The sequence below is a fragment of the Macaca thibetana genome, chromosome 16 (assembly GCF_024542745.1).
Source record: "Macaca thibetana thibetana isolate TM-01 chromosome 16, ASM2454274v1, whole genome shotgun sequence".
In the NCBI taxonomy this organism is placed as follows: Eukaryota; Metazoa; Chordata; class Mammalia; order Primates; family Cercopithecidae; genus Macaca; species Macaca thibetana.
Window position 1 is genome coordinate 53,777,908 of NC_065593.1, and position 16,446 is coordinate 53,794,353.

Genomic DNA, 16,446 nt, shown 5'->3' on the forward strand with positions numbered 1-16,446 from the left:
TACCCCACAGAAAGACACACACAGCCTTAACCTCACCAGTTTTGTATTTGCTGCTGCCCACATCGGCTGTATCACATTACCCCCTAGTCCCCAGAGCTGTCCCAGCCACCAGCCCTGTGACATCGTAGCCCAGAGATGGGCTAGTCAGCAAGCAGCACCCCCTCCCCTCCCAGGGGTCCAGAGAGAACGCCCCCTCCCTTCCCAGCCCTCACACTAGCAGCTGAGGCTGGGTCACCCCTCCTGCTTTCCCACAATAGAGCTTTCTATGTACAGCCACGTCTACACAGGCACTGCTTCCCCCCAGCCCTCCTCCCCGGCACCTCCCCTTGGGGGCTGGACCCCCCCTCCTCCCCGGCTTGGAGGCAGACACAGGGTCCCTTGCAAGACACAACCCAGCACCTACCACGGAACGGCTCCAAGGCCCCTGGGCCCCTCTCCAGCCTGGGCCTGGGGGCTACGCGCGAGGGCCCCCGCAGGCCCCGGGGGCGCGCACCCTGGGTGCGGGCTCGCGCGGGAGGGGCGGTGCCAGGCCCCGCGCCGGCGCTACTTGACGTTGAACACCATCAGCGGCCGCTCCTCCCGCCGCTGCCACGGGCTCTTCTTGTCGCCGGCCTCGTCGCCCACCTCCGTCCCCAGCTCGTCCTCCGGGCTGGTGAGCGAGTCGCGCCGCAGCTCGCTGGCGCTGCTGCGGGAGCTGTCCCCGCGGCTGCGGCCCCGCCCCCGGGGTACCGTGGCCGCCCGGCCCTCGGGCGCCGCCACCTCGTCCAGCAGCGGCGTCAGCGAGTTGTCCTCTGGAGAGCAGAGACCCGTGCGGCTCTCGCTGCTGCTGGGCTCCGTGTCTTCGCTGAGCGCCAGGCGCGGGGGCGCGGGCGGCGGCGGCGGCGCGGCAGGCGGGGCGCGCTCCCGCTCCTCCCTCGCGGGCCGGCGGCGCGCGGGCCGCGCCTCGTGCACATCGACGCCCGAGTCCAGGCTGGCGTCGGTGCTGCGGGCCCCGCCGCCCGCCTGCAGGTCGATGTAAGAGTGGCGCACTTGCGAGTTGGAGCGCCCGTCGAGGGACACGAACCAGGCGCGCGGGTGCGGCTTCACGCCCAGTTCCAGTAGCTTCTTCTCGGTCAGGGCCTGCAGCTCCCCGTTGAGCTGCGCCATGGTGGACTCGTTGAACAGCACAGGGATGGTGACCGAGCCACTGACGGGCGCCGCGCGCCCGGCCCCCCAGCCCTCGCCGCCGCCCCCGCCGCCCTCGCCCCCCGGGCCTGAGTGGCCCTGCATCTGCGGGCGCTGGGGGTCGGGCTGCGGAAAAGCGCGCGCTGGGCCGGGTGCCGTGCCCTCGGGCGGGGCCGGCTCGTCGCCCACGCCCGCGGCGCCAGCCTCGCCGCCGAGGCGCACGTAGTGCGCGGGGATCACCAGGGTGGGCATGACGTTGCGGTAGACGTTGTCCTTGAGGTGGTCGATGGAGCCGCAGAAGATGAGCTGCCCCGCCTGGCCCAGCGACGGCGGCCGCGCCAGCTGGTCCACCGACTGCGACAGCAGGAAGTCGGGGGTCTTGCTCTCGGCCGCCCCCTTGTGGCCCAGGTAGTGGTCGAAGGGCGGCGGCGGCGAGGGCGGCTCGTGCAGGAAAGCCGCAGCCCCCGAGGGCCCGCGCCGGTACTCCTCTAGGCCGGGCTCCAGCCCGCCGGGGCCCTCGGCCGAACGCGCGCCCTTGAGCCCGGCGCTTTCGCCCCCGCGGGCACCCGAAGGCTCGGCGGCCGGGCGGCTGGTCGAGCGCGGCTTGGTGCGGAAGAAGTCGTCCCGGGAGGAGGCCAAGTCCCGGGAGCTGGAGAAGGCCGAGTGGAGGGGGCCTGGAGGCGGAGCCTCGGGGTCCCCCGACGGGGCGGGTTCCAGGGGTCCCCCACAGATGAGGTGGAGCTGGGACATCGAGGTGGCCTGGTCTCGTTTGTTACCGTCAGAGGGCCCCGAGAGCTGCAGCTTGCGGTGCTGTTGCCTCGGCTTCAGGCAGCGCCTCCTGGAAGGGAGGGAGCAGAGGGGGCCTCTCAGGAAAGGGTGAGGGCCAGAGTTGGCCCCGAACCCTCTTAGATGCAAGACAAGAGATGAATATAGTGGAAGAGGTGAGGAGAATGCCTGGGGCGCCCAGGAGAGATGGCGGGGAGCCGTGTCCATTTGGCGGTCCCCTCAGGGTAAACTCTTGCACTCCTCTGCATGTAGGATGTGCTGCGAGAACCAGGGATGAGCATCTTAGCCGTCTGTGGGTGTGTTCGGCCTGGAGTCCTCTGGGGAAGAGAGCTGGGCTGCAGGGGCAGTGGCAGATCTCTCTGGAGGGGCCGGGCTGCAAGTCCTTAAGCCCTGCCTCCCCTCCCCCCTCCCCGCTGTCTTCAGCCACTAGCACCAGCCCTTCAGGTCTTAGCATGTTTACAGGAAGTCTTTTCCTGTCTGCCCCTTGAGGACCAGAAGTGGATTTTATGCATCTTTGGGGCCCCAGGGCCCGGTGCAAGTGCAGGCCTCAGTCAGAGGAGAGGAGGGGAGGGTGGGGGAAGCCCGGTGCTCACCGACAGTAGTAGATGAGCAGACACAGCAGGATGAGCACCAGCAGGGCAAGGGCTGCCAGGATGGTGAGCAAGAAGATGGTGTGGTAGGTGCCGATGTCCTGGATGCCCGACGTGATGGTGACCAGCCCTGTACCAGGCGAGGGCTTAGCGTTCAGGTGTGGACGCCCTTCCCGCCTTTCAGAAGTCTGCTCTCCCAGCTCCCCTCCTCCACGGCCCCTATGCCCACTGCCCCACTACTCTTACCAGCTGTGGGGGAGGCCATGGCGGCGACCCAGTACCCCAGCTGAGGGGAGACGAAGGTCCAGTAGAGCTGCCGGCCTTCCTTCCGGATTATACCAGTGCCATTGCGCACCCACAGCCCTGGGAGAGGCAGGGGTTTTGTCACACTTGAGTCCCTCCCACTTAAGTCCCACTTTCCTCCCTCAACTCAAGCACCTGCAACCCCCTGAGGCACTTACCACTCTTGGGGTCGAATCTCCAGGCTGGAATGCTGGTGCCCACGGTGAGGGCACGAGTCTCGGAGGGCACGGGCAGGGACAGGTGAATGGGGCCTGAGAGTGGCACCTCTGTCCCATTACCTGTCAGCAGGTGTACGCTCACAGCAGCCAGGGGCATCAGCTCCAGCCAGGAGCCATTGCCTGCGGGAAGAGCGTACAGGGCTGAGGGCTGATCCTGAGCCTGGGGAGACCCCGTCCACGCTGGGCACCCAGCCTACCTGAGCTGGAGGCCTCAGTGCCCAGGAAGGCAGGGAAAGCCCGCATTTCCTGCTGGGTGCTGGCAGGCGTGAGTGACGCCCAGAGCTGGCTGTAGGTGGAGCTGACAGGCAGGCGGGCAGCCCGGCGCTGGAACTGCACCAAGGGCTGGGAGCGGGCACCTGGAGGGAGAGAGGGGCTGCAGTGGCGTGACCACGGACAGGATCCCCAGGGACCAGAGCAGAAACCCATTATCTAAGGAAAAGGGGGATATTAGGTCAGGCCACTTCGGAAGGCCAGGGAGGGTGATGCCTTGGGGAGAAAGCTGGGCAGTCATGGAATGTTAACCTGGAAGGGACATGGACTTGAAATCTCTGTGTGAGCCTCAGGAATTTACTTGCTTTCTTAGAAGTTTCCTTATAGAACCTATAAAATATTGCGATCCAGATCCTCAAACAGTATTGTCTACTATGTGGCAGGCACCAGGTTAGACACTGGGGGCTCAAAGATGAATGCCTGCTGTGATGGGAATGTTTTCTAGCTGTGCTGCCCATTATGGTACCCACTGGACACACGTGGCTGTTAAGCATTTGAAATGTGGCTAGTGTGACTGAGGAACTGGATTTTTAATTTTTAAAAATGTAATGAATTTTTTCTAGATGGGTGCAGTGGCTCATGCCTGTAATCCCAGCACTTTGGGAGGCCAAGGCGGTCAGATCACCTGAGGTTGGGAGTCAGAGACCAGGCTGACCAATATGGAGAAACCCCAATTCTACTAAAAATACAAAATCAGCTGGGTGTGGTGGCGCATGCCTGTAATCCCAGCTGCTTGTGAGGCTGAGGCATGAGAATCGCTTGAACCTGGGAAGCAGAGGTTGTGGTGAGCTGAGATTGTGCCATTGCACTCCAGCCTGGGCAACAAAAGCGAAATTCTGTCTCCAAAAAAAAAAAAAGGCCGGACACGGTGGCTCACGCCTGTAATACCAGCACTTTGGGAGGCCAAGGCAGGTGGATCACGAGGTCAGGAGTTCAAGACCAGCCTGGCCAAGATGGTGAAACCCCGTTTCTACTAAAACTGCAAAAATTAACCAGGTGCGGTGGCAGGCACCTATAATCCCAGCTACTCGGGAGGCTGAGGCAGGAGAATCACTTGAACCCAGGCAGCAGAGGTTGCAGTGAGCCGAGATCATGCCATTGTACTCCAGCCTGGGCAACAGAGTGAGAATCCATCTCTGGATGGATTAATTTTAAAAAATTAATTTTAAAAATTTTTTTTTTTTTTTTGAGACTGTCGCCCAGGCTGGAGTGCAGTGGCTCAATCTTGGCTCACTGCAAGCTCCACCTCCCAGGTTCACGCCATTCTCCTGCCTCAGCCTCCCCAGTAGCTGGGACTACAGGCGCCCGCCACCATGCCTGGCTAATTTTTTTTTTTTTTGTATTTTTAGGTGAGATGGGGTTTCACTGTGTTAGTCAGGATGGTCTCGATCTCCTGACCTCGTGATCCGCCCGTCTCGACCTCCCAAAGTGTTGGGATTACAGGCGTGAGCCACCGCGCCCGGCCAAATTAATTAATTTTTGATTTAATTTACTTCAATTTAATATGTAGCTAGTGGCTACTGCATCAGACAGTTTAGGTCGTGTGTGTGTGTGTGTGTGTGTGTGTGTGTGTGCTGGGGTGGAGGGGACAGACATATAAACAATTCCAATACAGTATGGTCACAGCTAACATTTATTAAGCTTTAAGCTATGCTGCGCACTGTTCTAAGCAGGTTACCTGTATTAACCCCTGCAATTAGGAAAATAGCCCCTCAGCTAGGTGTCTTTATTATCAGCCTCATTTTAGAGGTGCAAAAATGGAGGCAGGCAGGGGTTCAGTAACTTGCCCAAGGTCACAATCCTCAAGCCTGGATAGAAGCCCAGACCACTGGGCTCCAGGCCCATCCTCTCCCGTGCCATTCCTCCTGCCTTGCTATCCAAATAGAGGGATGCAGGGAACTAGGGGAGCTGGTCTCACTCAGCTCAGGGCAGGCCCTGTGGAGTCTTGCAGGATGTGGAAGACTCAGCCAGGAAAGAAAGAGGGAAAGGACATCCAGGAGGCCTGGCATGAGAAAGGCCCAGAGGTGTGGGGCAGGGGGCGGCCCGGGCTCTGGAAGGCGCTGTCAGCTCTGAGATGGCACCTGGGCTTGGTACTGAAAGCAGTAGGTACCATGCAGGGTCTTCAAGCTAGGGGGCTACAAAGGGTCCACTGGCATTTTAGAAACCTGCAGGGGCACTTAGAAGCCTCTGGTTTGGGATCAGAGTGACGAAGGTGAGCAAACAAGAGCAGCTTGGTGAGGCCGGGTGAAGTGGCTCATGCCTGTAATCCCCGCACTTTGAGAGGCTGAGGCGGGTGGATCACCTGAGGTCAGGAGTTTGAGACCAGCCTGGCCAACATGGCAAAACTGTCTCTACTGAAAATACAAAAATTAGTCTGGCGTGGTGACGGGTGCCTGTAATCCTAGCTACTCAGGAGACTAAGGCAGAAGAATCCCGAGGTTATGCCACTTCAGTTTGGGCAACAGAGCAACACTCTATCTCAAAAAAAAAAAAAAAAAAAAAAGAAAAATCTAGCTCCATGACAAGGGCTCAGGCTGAGACTACAAACCGGGAAGGGGCTCCTCGAACTCTGAAACCCACCATGGCCCTCTAAGCGGAACGGAGCCCCCGAACCCTCACTGTCCTCTACTACCCTCCACCTGATGTCTCCCCCGGCCTTCCTCTCCAGTGGAGGTGCCTCTGCTTCCCTTTCACTCCTGAGTCGAGGGCTGACCGCTCCGTTCCACAAGCTCTCACCCAGCCGGGTCCCCTCGCAGGTTAGGGCCGTCTCAGCACTGAAAGCAGCTGCCCTCCACTCCACTGCCCTGCCTGCTCTGGAACTATTTCAGGGCTTGCAATGATCTGTCTTCCTACTTGTCTGTGAACATCCAAAGGCAAGGAGCGGGTCTTCTTCCTCACTGTGGTTCCCAGCACCAGCCACAATGCCTGGCACGGCCTAGGAGTTGAAGTAAGTACTAGCTGAGCGAGACCAAAAGCCGGGGGTAGATCAGGACAGCTGCAGGCTTTCTCTGGGCCTTGCACTTCCTGTGCACCTGTGCATCCAGCAGGTGCACAACAAATCCGTGTAGGCCCATTGACGATAAAGGTGGCAGGGAAGGTAGGAATAGATGGAGAACAGAAACCACGAGAATCCCCGATAACTATAAACATTTATTGAACACCTGTACTGTGTTTTTTCACTTTTTATGAGATTTAATTCTTACTCCAATTTGATGATGTAGGCACTAACCTTCCACATCTTACAAATGAGCAAATTATGGCTCAGAGAGGTGAAGTGACTTGCCCAAGGACACCCAGCTAATATAGGACAGTGGAGGTCTCTATACCCAGGTTAGGGGAAGGAAGAAGTTGGCGTGGGTGAGGGGGAGCCTTACCGGGAGAGCCTAGGAGAATGTGCACCAGGTCCTCATAGAGGATGAGCGTGGCCGGCCGCTCAGGGAGCAGGTAGAGACTGACAGATGCATACACTGTGGGAGGGATGGCCGGTCAGCTCCAGGAAAGCCTGCCCCCCCACCCCCCAGCCAGGCACCCCCTCTATCTGAGTCCCAGAGGCTTCACCCTCCCTCAGCCCCCTCTGTGTACCCCAGCCCAGGCAGCAGCTGCTGGAAAGCCTCCCCCTCCACCCCCAAGGAGACTATTTTGGGAAGGGGCTGATGGAGGGTCAGCTGCTGTCCCCCCCCACTCCACCTGCCCCTGCACTCACAGGGCAGCTTGTCAACACGCCAGGGCACAGAGTTGGTGAGGAAGCCAGGGCGGGCAGCAGTGACCAGCACCCAGGTGCCCAAGCGATAACTGAGGGGCAGGGTGGCCACACCCTCTGAGTCTGTGGTACCAGCTGCCAGCAGAGTCCGGTTCCCAAACACATCCACTGAGGCCCGGGCCAGGGGCACCAGCTCTCCGCTCACATACACCTGCACCTTGATCAGGATCTCTGTGGGCAAGATAGGGTGAAGGAAGTGAGGATGAGGGAGGGAGAAAGAGAACTGGGGGGAGCCCCAATATCAGAGGAAGGAGCTGTGTTTGGGAGAGTCTTTGGGGCTGAGGCTAGAGAAGGCATGATTTAAGACCCAGCATTCAATGAGAAACCTCCTATCAGCCCATGAAGGAGGTGGGACTATTCCCGTATTTCATTGTCTGACACATGCACTGTGTCACATTTTCACAATTCTAAACTCAGGCTATGTCTATGATTGATGATGCCATCGTTATAACTGGCAGCATTTCTTCCTTTCTTACTGGTACCTGAAATCATGGTGCATCTTACAGTCAGTGGTGTACTGGATTTGATAATATATGCTCTTAGTCCATTTTACAGATAAGGAAACTGAGGCTTAGAGAGTTTAGATACTTGGACTACAGCTAAGTGGAGATCTGGGATCCAGACCTGGCAGTCTGCCTCTAGAAGCAACATTCTTAACCCCGGGCCTGGGGAGAGGAGGACAGGAGGGCTGAGAAAGGCTAAGTAAAGCTGGGTATGCAGGCGGAGAGAAGGGTCAAGATTCAGCAGTTTGAAAGGGAGGATGGAGGCTAGGGCAGAGTTAGGGGTCTTGGGAAAAAATTGACAGGGGACACTAGGAAACTGGTCATTCCCGTCATTCATCCTTTTCCCAGAATCCTTTGCACAAGCCTGTTTCCCTTCAGATTTAGGGACTCACCCCAACCCTATGCCCAGACAAATTACTTCTGCCCCCTCCCCCTCACATGAACCGCCTGCCCCCTCCCAGCTGGTCAGCTACAGTCAGTCACCATGGCAACGCCCTCATTCCTCCCAGGAGATCAGGCAGGGAGCTGGGGCCCTGGCAAGGGGAAGGAGATCTGGGGGGGTGCAACCCAGGCCCAAGAGAACTATTGTGGAGGGGGCTGGGGAGGGAAGCCCAAGTGTTTTGCTTTCCAGGGATGCCTCTGCCCCCAGCCTAAGGAGAGTCTGGCCAGGCCATCAGGCAGGTGTCCTGCCCTCAGATGGCGTGATGGGGAGGAACCAAGCCTTGAGTTGTTCCCATGGATTCTCCAGGCAGTCTCTCTGCTCCAGGGCACCCCTTCCCATCAGCACAGCCCCTCCCTCAAGAACACACCTCACCCCTACCTTCCTGCTAACAAGGTGTGTCATGCATGTATGGACACCTCAGTGGGGGGCCCAGGAGGCAGGTGGGGAGTGGGCTGAGTGCTGGATGCAAATCTAGTGGGGGTTGGGTACGGAAGGAAGAGTCTAGAGCTGAGAGCAGCAGGGCCTGGGGAGGTCAGGGTGCTGCGGAGACTTCGAGGAGAGGGAAGGCCTTAGAGTGGAGCCTGACACTCAGCAGTGACAGGTGTCTTAGCTCAGGCTCCCAACCCGGAGCCAGTGCCACGCCTGCCCTAGGCATCCCATCCAGCTGTTCCCCTGAGCCCACCTCCCCTCCCAGGCCAGAGCCCAACCCTGCAGGGTGGGTGCACACTCCACCCACTCTCGCTCTCTGCTGCTACAGGAAGGTGGCACCCCTGTACTGTTTTTTTGCACATTTGATGAGATTTCTTACTTCAATTTGATGATGTAGGCACTATCCTTCCATGTCTTACAAATGAACAAATTATGGCTCAGAGAGGTTAAGTGACATACCCAAGGGCACCCAGCTAATACGGGAGAGTGGAGGTCTATACACCCAGGTTGGGAGAAAGAAGAATTGGCTTGGGGTGGGGGGAGGGGAGAGCCTAGGAGGATGTGCACAAGGTCCTCATCCATCCCCCCACCAACACCCATTAGGAATTCTGAGAAGCCAGAAGGGCCTGGCTACTCCCACCCCCATCCCGGGCTTAGGAACAGCTGGATAGAGCAGCTGGGGAGAGGGACCCCGAGTCTGAGATACTTGGGGTCATTTGAGGGAATGGCTTGGGTTCAAGAGTCAGAGCTTCAGAATAGGGAGGGAGCTGGGGAAACAAAACTGGGGTGGGCTGGTAAGGCTCTGTGCCAACCTTGGGGGTGGGGGAGAAGGGGGCAGGTGCCTAGCAGATTCCCTTCCCCCTTCCCCTCAACCTGGGCTCCCCGCCAGCTGCCCCAGAGAACCCCCCTATCCTGGCTCTATTCCAGCCAATTCCCTGGGCCCCTTCCCCTGAGGTGCAGGGACTTGAGGGGAGGGACGTCCTAAGAAACTAGGGCTTCTTCCTACTAAGCAAAGCCTCATCTCCTCCCCCAGAGAGCTGGGGAGACTGAGGCAGAGGGCGAACCCTCCCCAATCCTCAAAGCCTGACATACCATATAGCATCCACCTCTCCCGGCTCCAGGCCTGCCTCGATCCAGGAGGAAATCCGACCCTCTCCCTTCATCCGGACCCCACTTCCCTCATCCAGACCCCCCCACCCTGCTTTTCCTGCCAGCTCCTTAGTGTGGGGGGTGAGGAGTGAACACCGCTTCAGGCAGGGATGGGGCCCACAGGCAGGGGGGAGAGAGCAGGAGCACGGGAGGTGGGCTCAGGGCTGGAGTAGGGGGAGGCTCATAAGCATCCAGGCCTGCCTGTGGAGTGTGGAGTCAGGGTCTTGCTCCCCCACCCTTTCTGCGGAAGCCGGCCCCACTCCCACCTCACACACCCACCTGCGCCCGGTGAATCGCTGGGGAGGGTCTCCTCCACTGCGAAGGAGATGGGAGATGAGGAGGGGGTGATCTGGGGGCGGGCAGGGGACAGGAGTGCCAGGAGGCCTGCTGAACGGGGACCCAGGCACCTGCCCTCCCAGCCGGCACTGCCCACAGCCAGCCAGCTCAGCATGGCTCCGCGACCGCAAGCCTGCCATGCGCCTTCAGTTGGAATCACAATGTACCCTCTTTTCTCAGAGCCCCACAACTGCCGCTCGTCCTCCGTCATAGGCTCACAAGCATTTATTTGGTGCACCCCAAATTCTAAACCAGGGGAGCTGGCTGGGAGCTGTCAGGCTCCAGGGCGAAGAACCCCATTAGAGCAGTCAATCCCGCCCACAGCCTCACCCACTCCCACTTCTCCCCTCCCCCCTTCAAACCCAGCTCCAGGCGCCCAGCCTCCTGTCCGGGCCTAGGGTGGCAGCCGATGCCGGCGCCCCCACCCAGCCGGGGTCGGGAGCGAGGAACCCGCAGGGGGCTGCGGAGTGGGCGCCCGCCCCAGCCCGCCCCTGGGCGGGTGTCTCCGGTAGACAATGGCTCAGGCAGCAGCGCCTCGCCGACTAGGAGGGAGAAAAACAAATAGGGAGGGGGCGGCGGCGCCGAGCCTGGGGACCCTCGCCCTACCCATTGTGTCTCCCCAAGACCCCCGCCCCGGACGGCCTCCCTCTCCCCGCCTCCGCTTTCTCCAAGAAGCGCCGACCCCAGATCGCTTAGCTCCCCCCACCCGAATCCAAGGAACAGAATATCTCTCAATTCACGAACGTCGCGAAGAGGGGGCTAACGGGCGGGAGCCTGATCAGGGGGCGCAGGCCCGCGATCGCGGCCCCTCCCGGCGGAGACTCACCCTGCGGGCTGGGGGGCTCCGGCGGCGACTTGCCGGGAGCCCTGGAGGCGCTGCCGAGCAGCAGCCCCAGCAGCGGCAACAGCCGCGCGAGGACGCTGGGGCCACTAGCCGGCGGCATCGCGGGGCTAGGCCGGGCCCTAGCGGTCCATGGCTCCCGCCTGGTCCCGCTCGCCCGGCCCGGCGCAGCCCCAGCTCTGCGCCGCGCCTCGCAGCTCCGGCTCCCGCTCCGGCTGCGGCGCCCGCTCAGCGCGATTGTCTCCGCCCGGAGCCGCCGCAAGCGCCCCCTGCAGGCGGCGCGCCACACGGCTGGCCCCCCGGCACCGCCCCCTCCCGGCCCTGCTCCGCCCGCCTCCCCACAGTACTGCCCACCTTCAGCCCACCCCGCAGCCCCTGCTCTGCGCTCCCAGACTCTGGGCTGCAAAGGAGTGTCGGGATTAGGGTCCCATCACCCGGGTTCTTGGGTTTTGAGAGTACCCAAAATTGGTGCAGAATTTTTTTGTGTGTAGGTTGGGAGTGGCTATTGCTTACAACACTCTCAAGGGGTACGGTCATGAAAGTCTCAGAAAAATGTAAGAACTCCCTGCTCGATGGCCCCCTTCTCCCGGCAAAACACCTAGGCAGTGCTGGGGCAGGGAAGGCCCCCTAGACACCCCTAAGTCTCTTTTTTGTTTGTGAGACAGAATTTTTTTTTTTTTTTTTTTTTTCAGGGACAAGTGAACATTTATTTTTGGGCCTTTCTTACTATTTCAAGTCTTTTTTCAAAACAAGGCCCCAGGAATCTCCAGATTCAATTATGTCCCTGGGCTTGGTCGACTGGTGCAGGAGTCTTGGGGAGCCCTGTACAAATGCTAGAGTTACTCATTTACCAACACTAAACTCTAGGATAGAAGATGCCCATGGAATGTGCTGATTTTAGATGAGGTGGCAGCCAATGTAGAAAATGCTGGAATTTTTCCTTGGAACTGGACTGTGATGAGAGGTGCTTGCCATGAACATAGGCTAGTGTGTCGTCGTCTTCTTCTTCTTCTTCTTCTTCTTCTTCTTCTTCTTCTTCTTCTTCTTCCTCCTCCTCCTCCTTCTTCTTCTTCTTATTCATTTATTTATTTATTTATTTATTTATTTATTATTATTTTTTTTTTACAAGAGTCTTGCTCTGTTGCCCAGGCTGGTATGCAGTGGTGAGGTCTTGGCTCACTGCACCCTCTGCCTCCCAGGTTCAAGTGATTCTTCTGCCTCACCCTCCCAAGTAGCTGGGACTACAGGTGCGTGCCACCATGCCCAGCTAATTTTTATATTTTTAGTAGAGACAGTGTTTCACTATGTTGGCCAGGCTGGTCTCGAACTCCTGACCTCAGGTGATCTACCCACCTCGGCCTCTCAAAGTGCTGGGATTACAGGTGTGAGCTACTGTCTTTTCTTTGACCTTTCCTTTCCAGTTTTTGAAGATAAAGCTGGAAATAATCTTCTCTGAAGATACTTGATAAAAATTCCCATAAAAACAAAAACACATGCTTCTACTACACATGCTTCCACTTCATTGATAAAAATTTACTGCAGTTTGGCACCTGGGTCTAGTTCAGCTGGCAAATGAGCTGACTGATGCATTCACCCCGATAGCCAGGTGTGCCCATCTCATTGAGGAAGCCCACTCTATTTTTGGTAGCATGATGGGCCACTGAGAGGTGGAAAGGGCGCAAGAGGTGGAAAGGGCCCATGAGATCTCCTGGAAATGCTTCCCTGGGAAGGCAATTTCATGAATGAGGTCTTCCAAGCAAATGACACCAAACTTCCCCAGGTGCTCTTCAATCACTGTGTTGTCTGTCAGAGGGATGATCTTATTCTTGACCTTGGCTTGTCCGTGTTTCAAAATGAGTTCCTGGACAGACTTCTGATTTGGAAATCCCCAGGTCACATAAGGTTCCACTATACGCAGCATTTTTAGGTTCTGGGGGGTGACATTTACAAAGACACCACTAAAAATGTTATTTAGGCAAAGTCTTACAAATGGTTCTCTGCACCAATAAACTCACGCCATCAATTCTTTCGATGCATACAACAAAGGTCAAGGAATGTTTATCTGGCAATTCCAAGGCGTGACGTTTGACTTCTAGTCATCTGAGATGCATTTTGTCACATTTCTGCCGCTAGGAATCATGTAGGAATGATTCCAGTTGCTTAAACTTGAGCCCTTTTCCTTCCCTCTGCTCCTTCTTTGACAAAAGTGCCTGCTTTGCCTGGGTGGCTTTGAGGGCTTCATAAGCCTTCCTCTTTTTCAGGAGATTTTCTAGAACCAAAGGGATTTTTCTTTGCTCTTGCAAAGAAAAATCTTTCTAGTGTTGCAGCTACTGATCATTAAGAGTCTTTTGCTATCGCCCAGGCTGGAGTGCAATGATGCAATCTCGGCTCACTGTGACCTCCGCTTCCTGAGTTCAAGAGATTCTTGTGCCTCAGCCTCCTGAGTAGCTGGAATTACAGATGCCTGCCACCATGCCCGGCTAATTTTTGTATTTTTAGTAGAGATGGGGTTTCACTGTGTTGGCCAGGCTGGTCTTGAACTTGTGACCTCAGGTGATCCTCCCGCTCAGCCTCCCAAAGTGCTGGGATTACAGGTGTGAGCCACCGTGCCTAGCCCTAAGTCTCTTATTAAGCCACTGGCAAGTTACTCAGCCTTCTGGTCCTGTCTTTCTTTAAAATGGGAGTCTTCATAATCTCTGCCTCATAGGGTTGCTCTAATGACTAAATGAGATGTAATGACCAAATAATGATGTAAAGACTCTAGCACAAGCCTCACAGGAGCAGGGGGGTAATAAATGCTGCTATTGCTGGCCCAGGGTGAGGTGGGGACTCACCTGTGCCCAGGTAATATGATGCATTGCTGGGCAGTGCTAATGGCTAAGGAGTGTTTCCAGAGCTGGCAGCAGCCTTTCTCTTCCACCAGTTGGTGATTCTCAGTGGTCTTGGTTCTGGCTTTGTGAATGATACACTGGGTCTCTCCTTTGTCCTCAGCCATTGAATCCTGTATTTGAGGACAGCTATTGGCTTGCCCTAGTCCCAGCCAAGCTCTCTTTCCTTCCAGTTCAATATTTCTGGTTGTCATCATCAATCAGTTTCCAGCTGGCCAAATCCTTATCTGGTATCTCTTCCCTGGTTCTCTCCGGTTTGTCACCTTCTCTTTCTCACCGTGTGGTGGCCAAGCCTAAGGGACTGGATACCTAAGGCAAGGACCCCATTTCCCAGAGAACAGCAGGCTTCCCTCCTGGTTGGGTCTTCTGATTTAAGGGGACATCATTATAAGCTTGTGGACAGAATGAAAACTGCCAGTGTATCTGTCTCTCTTCTTTCTTTCTCCCTTCCTTCTTCTTTTCATCTCTCTCTCTCTCTTTTCTTTTCTTTTCTTTCTTCTTTCTTTTTTTTTTTTTTTTTTTTGAGACAGAGTCTTGTTCTGTTGCCCAGGCTGGAGTGCAGTGGCTGCGATCTCAGCTCACTGCAACCTCCACCTCCTGGGTTCACGCCATTCTCCTGCCTCAGCCTCCCGAGTAGCTGGGACTACAGGCTCCCGCCACCACGCCTGGCTAATTTTTTTGTATTTTTAGTAGAGACAGGGTTTCACTGTGTTAGTCAGGATGGTCTTGATCTCCTGATCTTGTGATCCACCCGCCTCGGCCTCCCAAAGGGCTGGGATTACAGGCATGGGCCACCGCGCCCAGCCTCTCTCTCTCTTTTCAACAGAAATTTCCATCTCACCAGATTTCCCAGTACTATTCTTATGTAACTAGTTTTTTGGAACCTCGGCACAAGACTTAGCACTCATCCCTGGTGAATTTCATCCTGTTGGTTTCTACCCAATTTTGCAATCTGTCAAGGCTGCCTTGAATCTGCTTCAGTTACCCATTGTATTGGAGCTCCCTCCCAGCCAGCAGCCATCTGCAGGGTGAAGAGTGGCTTCCTCTGCCTCCAGTCAAGCGACTCATGACAATGCCAGGCAGCCCAGGGCCAGGACGGAGCTTCATAGAGATCTCCTTCAGCTTTATCAGAATTGTTCAGTTCTAAATCCGAGTCTCTATGATCCAGCTCACATTTATGTCTTGTCTATAAGGACAAATGCCAAATGCTTTGCTGGATCAAGATAAGTTGACTGGAGCCATCCAATTGCAATGATGGAAGGAGGAGGCAATTTGGCTGGTGTTCAAAGATCACTGCTTAATCTTTTCTTAAATGCGTTCAGTCACCCAAATAGAAACCTGTTCCGAAACTTGCCATGCATGTATGTCAAAATATTCTTTTCAGAATTTACTATTTACACCTTTGGGTAAAATCAAATACCAACAGCTTTTGCTGTTGTATTGTTCATCAATGGCTTCCCCCAACACTTGGCGTCAAGTCCAAAGTCCTCCCCATGGCCACGGGGTGTTCCTGCCCCCATCCCCCATCTCCTGGACCCTCACCCACCTGCCTCCAGCCACATGGGCCTCCTTGCTTTTTTTGAACACACTAAGCCAGCTCCTACCTCAGGGCCTTTTCACTGGCTGCTCTTTCTTTCCAGAACATTTTATCTTCATGTAGCTGCATAGCTCAGTCATTCATCTCCCTGCTTATCTCATCAAAGAGGCCTTCCCTGACCACCCTACCTAAAATGTTAGCAGCACCCCTCCAAACATCCACCATATATATATATATATATATATATATTTTTTTTTTTTTTTTTTTTTTTTTTTTTTTTTTTGAGATGGAGTGTCGCTCTGTTGCCAGGCTGGAGTATGCCTCCTAGGTTCAAGTGATTCTCCTGCCTCAGCCTCCTGAGTAGCTGGGATTACAGGTGTCCACCATCATGCCTGGCTAATTTTTGTATTTTTAGTAGAGACAGGGTTTCTCCATGTTGGCCAGGTTGTTCTCCAACTCCTGACCTGAGGTGATCTGCCCGCCTTAACCTCCCAAATGCTGGGATTACAGGTCTGAGCCACCACACCTGGTCCACCCACATACAATCTATCACTCTCTCGTCACCTTTATTTTCACTCACAGCACTGACTGCCACTGACCATACATTTATTTATTTGTTTACTTTACTTTTTACCTCTGCAATGTAAGTTCCAGGAGGGCAGGGACATTGCTTTGTTCACTGCTGCATCCCAGCACTGGAATAGTGCCAGGCATGCAGTAGGTTCTCCATGATTATTTATTTTTATTTTTAATTAAAAAAATTTTTTTTAGCCAGGGTCTCAGTCCGTCACCCAGGCTGGAGTGTAGTGGTGAGATCAAGGCTCACTGTAGCCTTGGCCTCCCGGGCTCAAGCAATCCTCCTGCCTCAGTCTCCTGAGTACCTGGGTCTACAGGCACACACCACCACACCTAGCTAGCAATTTTTATTTTCATTTTTATTTTTGAGATGGAGTTTGGCTTTTGTTGCCCAGGCTGGAGTGTAATGGCACAATCTCGGCTCACTGCAACCTCTGCCTGGTTCAAGTGATTCTCCAGCCTCAGCCTCCCAAGTAGCTGGGATTACAGGCGCCTGCTACCATGGCCAGCTAATTTTTTTGCATTTTTAGTACAGACGAGGTTTCACCATGTTGGCCAGGCTGGTCTTGAACTCCTCACCTCAGGTGATCTGCCCACCTCGGCCTCCCAAAGTGCTGGGATTACAGGCGTGAGCCACCATGCCTGACCAATAAA

At 55.8% G+C, this 16,446-nt stretch overlaps 1 protein-coding gene and 1 pseudogene across 1 annotated transcript in view; both read right to left on the reverse strand.

Annotated features, from left to right (window-relative positions):
• Window positions 1-25: 25 nt before the first annotated feature.
• The window catches only part of FAM171A2 (family with sequence similarity 171 member A2), a 410,010-nt gene continuing 393,589 nt past the window's right edge, over window positions 26-16,446 (reverse strand). Inside the window, exons 2-9 of the mRNA XM_050763088.1 lie at window positions 10,777-11,046; window positions 7,035-7,262; window positions 6,706-6,798; window positions 3,259-3,417; window positions 3,002-3,181; window positions 2,787-2,903; window positions 2,544-2,670; window positions 26-2,002 (exon numbers count right to left, since the gene is read on the reverse strand). Of these exons, the coding sequence (XP_050619045.1) occupies window positions 544-2,002; window positions 2,544-2,670; window positions 2,787-2,903; window positions 3,002-3,181; window positions 3,259-3,417; window positions 6,706-6,798; window positions 7,035-7,262; window positions 10,777-10,894 (2,481 nt within the window). The 5' untranslated portion in view covers window positions 10,895-11,046 and the 3' untranslated portion in view covers window positions 26-543. The remainder of the gene's footprint in view (window positions 2,003-2,543; window positions 2,671-2,786; window positions 2,904-3,001; window positions 3,182-3,258; window positions 3,418-6,705; window positions 6,799-7,034; window positions 7,263-10,776; window positions 11,047-16,446) is intronic.
• LOC126938697 (60S ribosomal protein L7-like 1) lies at window positions 12,040-13,129 on the reverse strand (annotated as a pseudogene).